This window comes from Camellia sinensis, chromosome 10 (assembly GCF_055761805.1).
Source record: "Camellia sinensis isolate YWXY chromosome 10, ASM5576180v1, whole genome shotgun sequence".
Taxonomy (NCBI): Eukaryota; Viridiplantae; Streptophyta; class Magnoliopsida; order Ericales; family Theaceae; genus Camellia; species Camellia sinensis.
Window position 1 is genome coordinate 71,267,095 of NC_138970.1, and position 5,406 is coordinate 71,272,500.

At 32.0% G+C, this 5,406-nt stretch overlaps 1 protein-coding gene across 1 annotated transcript in view; it reads left to right on the forward strand.

The window, feature by feature from the left end:
* Nucleotides 1-3,377: 3,377 nt before the first annotated feature.
* The window catches only part of LOC114269232 (3-isopropylmalate dehydrogenase, chloroplastic), a 6,961-nt gene continuing 4,932 nt past the window's right edge, over nt 3,378-5,406 (forward strand). The window contains exon 1 of the mRNA XM_028210518.2: nt 3,378-3,704. Coding sequence (XP_028066319.2) covers nt 3,498-3,704 — 207 coding nt within the window. The 5' untranslated portion in view covers nt 3,378-3,497. The remainder of the gene's footprint in view (nt 3,705-5,406) is intronic.

Genomic DNA, 5,406 nt, shown 5'->3' on the forward strand with positions numbered 1-5,406 from the left:
TCTTCTTACCAACTGTGAATGCTTTTGTTTTTTCATTGTAACATTGGATTATGGCAACTACATGATCATCAGATTTCCTAGATTTCTTTGGATCCATCCTTCTAGTGGTTAGAGCTTGGATCAAATACCAGAATGGGGTCTTTTGAAGCTCTAGAAGTTGTTTTGAATTGAATTTAAGTGTTTGAAAAAAGGAGACGACAGATGAGAGGTTGGATCGGAATTGAATGCTGTAGTGAGCTCTCTTTCTGTGGAGTTTAACATGTTTTTTCCCCCTTGAACTTGAGTCTTTTGAAGTTGGGGTACTCATCTGGATGCTAGTTGTTTCATCAGCTTGGACTTGTGTGTTTTAGTGAGGAGTTTGTGGTGTTTTGCTACTGGTTTTTGATCTTCGATGATAAGAAGACTGAGATAGTTGTTCTTTCTTGCTTGGTGTTTCTAGTGTTTTGTTGCTGGTTTTTTATCTTAGTCCATAAGAAGACTGAGAGAGTTTCTGTTTTTTGCTTGGTGTTTCCGGTATTTCGTTGCTTTTACGTTTTGCCATTTTCTAGACAATGATTAAAACATAAAGATGTCAATATTAAATCCCAGAGAAAATTGGACATGTTAGAGAAAATTACAAATAAGGGAGAAAATTGGAAATGCCAGAGAAAATTACAGATAAGGGAAAATTACAGAAAATTGGACATGCCAGAGAAAATTTGACATGCTAGAGAAAATTTGACATTAAAAATTAAATGTCAAATAAAATCAACACAGCATCATAAACATGGGAGATAAATTTTCAATAATTGTTAAAATTACATATAGAAGTAAACATACCAGAGAAAATGAATGATAGAAAAAAGTAAACATGGCAAGCGAAAGAAAATTTTCATTCCACAATTAGCAAGATAAAATAAACAAAGTAATGTAAACATGCCACTGAGAATTACACCATATTGAAACCAAGAATTGAACAAAATACACATTCTGGAGAAAATTACACATTCTTGAGGAAATTTCCATTCCAGAGAAAATTTCAATTCATTATATTAAAATGCAAGAGAAATTTACATACACAACCAGAGAAAATTAACCATGATAGAGACACACAAGGGAGGAAAGTAGTGTGATGTGGTCAGAGAAAATTATAAATACCAGAGAAACTTAGACAGGGGCAAGAGAGTAATAGACATTGCAGAGAAAAATACACATTCCAGAGAAATTTACAAAGCAGAGAAATTCATAGACAAAATCACAGAAACATGTTCAAGAATAAGATCAAAATTCAGAGAAATAAATTTTTCTCAAAATACACATGGCAGAAAAAATTCAAAGAAGAAACATTCATTCCAGTTCATAATATTAAAATTCCAGAGAAAATTAAAAATGATAGAGACACACAATGAAGGGAAGTGATGTGATGTGGTCAGAGAAAATTATAAATACCAGAGAAACTTAGACAGAGGCAAGAGAGTAATAGACATTCCAGAGAAAGATAGACATTCGAATTAAAAATACATATTACAGAGAAATTTACAGAGCAGGGAAATTTATAGACAAAATTACAGAAACATGTTTAAGAATAAGATAAAAACATAGAAAATTATTTTTGTAAAAATAAACATGCCAGAGAAAATTGAAAGAAGAAACATACATCAAGCAAAAATCAGAGAAATTCAAATACCAGAGAAATTTACAGATAAAATCACACGAACATGTTCAAGAATAAGTTCAAAACACACAGAAATAACTTTTTTCAAATTCAGGTAGCTTTTTCTTACGAAATTGAAACCCTAATTTATGGAAGATTATTATGAAATGCTATTAACTGTGTTTTCAGAGAAAATCTAGTTGTATTGTAAAAAAACTGACCAGAGTTAGGATGAAACTTAAATGACGAGCTGATATGGCCCGAGATGAAGATGCGACGTGACGAAGATGGACTGAGATGATGATGAGCAGTGAAAACGAAGCTTTAACCTAGGTCAGAGAAATTTGTGAGGAAGGAATGAGAATGATTTTTGGAGAAGATAACGAAGCTCTAATGTCGATGGTGCAGATGATGTTGAAACCCTAATTCTGTTGTTCTCCTGTTCGTGAAGATGCTAGATGTTTGAAATGAAACTCAGACGTCGGAATGAGTTTCGTTTCTGTGTTGATTTTGGCAAGAGTATTTTGGTCCACAAATAATTAAAAACGCGCGCCAAGCTGTTCAGGGACCTGATGCATCACTATTTTTTTTGGTGTCCTTTATGCTCTAAATTGTTATTATTAGGGACCTTAAAAAAAATCTCCCCAGTCAAAAAGTACACTTATTTAGGACATCTCAAACCATCCCTTAATATTTCTGACATTACATGTTAAAAATCATATCTTACCAATTATATATATCGCTTAAAAATTAGGAAAATGTTTGATGACCTGAATTTCTGTGGTTTGAATGGTTCGAATGTACCAAAACGATATCATTTTACACCCAAAATGACATTCAGTGTGTTTGGTTTGAGTTTTCTGGATTAAGTTTTTTGAAAATTGAGTTTTTTGATTTTTGTGTTTTTTTGTTTTTAGTGAATATTTTTTAAATTTTAAACATTTTTTTTTTTACTTTTTTAGATGCACCTTACTTAGATGTATCTAAAAAGTAAATAGTTTGTGAAAAAATATTTTAAAAAATTAATAAATACATAAAAAAATATAAAAAAAATGTACTGAATTCTTCTATTTTTTTTTATATTTTTGGTATTTAGTGAATTTTTTAAAAAAATTTATAATAATTTTTTTATTTTTTAAGTATATTTATGTTAAGTGTGTCTAAAAAATAAAAAAAAAATTACTTAAAATATATAAAAAAAATTCAATAAAAATAAAAAAATACAAAAAATAAAAAAATAAAATTTTCTAAAAAATATTTTTTAAAAAATAAAAAGAAACAAGGTCATTATTTTTTCAGTCCACCTGGCATTGTTGTAAAAACTAGGTCTTATCAACCATATATACGGTCGCTGCTCGATGACTAATGACCCCCGAAAGGAGTAAAACTGGGCGCTCAGAGGTTATGCCCAAAGTGCAACCCCTTGGGTTCAAGACTCGGAGTTTTCTACTCTCTTCCCTTTCAACTTTGAAAATTCTATGGCAAAGTTTGGGATACTTAAAAAAAAAAAAAAAAAAAAAAAGGTTAAAAAGTCAAAAATTACTCAAAAAATTAAAAAGTTAATATTATTCATCAAAAGTCAATAATTACGGCTGTACAACTCTCAATCCTAATTTTCCTCTAAAAACTAATTTTTACAAATTTTTATTACACATTTTTTTATAAAAAGTCAAAAAATTAACCCAAACATTCATATTTTTTCCCTCAACTTTTTAGTCAAAAAAAAATAAAATAAAAAGTGTAATTATTTGACATCCCAAACAACCACTGAGAGCAAACAATTTTTAATTAGTATACACTGCTACAAGAATCAATCTCTGTCTCTCTCGTTTGGTCGTCGTGTTATCGAGTCAGCTTAACGTTCATGGCTTTCCGAATCGTGAAACGCGTCCTCCGAAGCAGCGCGAACGAGATTTTCTCAGCACAGTCCTCCACTAAACCTTGTCCAGCTAGGGTTTTCTCATGCTTCGATCGGAGCTTCTGCTCCACCGCGTCTGCCTCCGATCTCATCCGAGCCACTCTCTTCCCCGGCGACGGTATCGGCCCCGAGATCGCCGAGTCCGTCAAACAGGTCCCCCCCTCCCCCCCTCTCTCTCTCTCTCTCTCGATGAATTTTATTAAGTCTTTTTAGATTATTGGTTTGGTTTTTTAATTTGATTTGAATTTTTTTGTTTTTGTGCAAAAAATTTGTTCTTGAATATTGTTTATTTGCTGTCATTTCGTGGGTTTATACAAAATTGGAGTATTTGATACTATGTATAAGAAGAGAGAGGAATATTTGATAACCTTTGAGGGGTGGGTCAATTAGCGGCCAAATAAATTGTAAGAAAAGGGACAGTCTAAAATGTAGCAACTTGAAGGTGATTCTTGGAGAGAGCTTAATGTCTCAATATAGGATTTTGGTATTAGATTTATGCTGTAAAGGGCAATATCAAACTTGGAAAGATAGTGAGTGTCGCAGAACTAGATGGTGGGATCTAAAAGGGGATAAACTAGACACATTTAAAATATAATGGATAAAGAAGGTACGTAGAATTTGAAAGATGATGCTAAGACTGTGTGAAACTCGACAGCCAATTATATGAGGAGAATTTCAAAGGAAGTTCTTTAAGAGTCGAAAGGAAAAGGACCCAATTTTAGGGAAACTTGGTGGAGGGGAGGTCTAAATGGTAATAAAGACGGAAAATGAGAGCTTTAAAAAGTGACAAAATAATATAACTGAGGAAAATCTTAAGCGCTACAGATTGGCCAATAAAGAGGTTAAAAAAGTAGTGAGGGAGACTAAGGCCTCGTTTGGGAACATGTTTTTTTAGTAACTTTTTAGCTTTTTGGCTAAAATATGATGTAAAAAAAAACTAGTAGACTTAAGATGACTTTTTGAATTTTTATGAAAAGATGTGTAAAAAATAGAGAGAAAAGAGAATCTTTGACTTTTTGATATAGGTTGTTAGTTTTTTGTTTTTTTAATAACTTTTGAATTTTTAGCTAAAATCATCACTTGTCAAACGAGGCCTAAATTGAACATTTATGAGAACCTATACACTAGACTAGATAGTAAAGAGAGAGAGAAGAGGATATACATATTTGCTAAGATAAGAGGGAGGAAAACAAGATATTTTAATTAGGTTAAGTGTATCAAGAGTGAGGATTCTAAGGTGTTGATGAAAGATGAAGAGATTGAGGGGTGAAAAAACTATTTTGAGAAGTTATTAAATGAAGAACATAGAGGTAGGTCAAAAAAGGAGGAAGTAGGCAGTAATAAGGAAAACCAAGACCATAGGTTTTATCATAAGATTAGAGATTTTAAAGTAGAGTTTGCACTTAAGAAGATGATATTTAATAAAGCTTTAGGACTCGATGATATACCTATTGAAGCGTGAAAATGTTTGGGTAAGAAGGGGTTGTTTGGTTAACTAAGTTATTTAGTCTTGGTGACTAAGAAAATGCCAGAGGAGTGGAAGAAAAATATTTTAGTGCCAATATATAAGAATAAAGGAGATATTCAGAAACTATAGAGGAATTAAGTTAATGTGTCACATAATAAAAGTGTGGGAGAGAGTGATGAAACGTCGATTGCGAGATATAACAGAGGTGCCAGAGAATTAATTTGGGTTTATGCCTGGTAGATCAACAATGAAAGCGATCTATCTTTTGAGGAGGGTAATAGAAAAGTATAGAGAAAAGAAAAGACACATTCATATGATTATTATCGATCTTGAGAAAGTATATGATAGAGTGTCTCGGGATACAATCTAATGGGTGTTAGAAAAGAA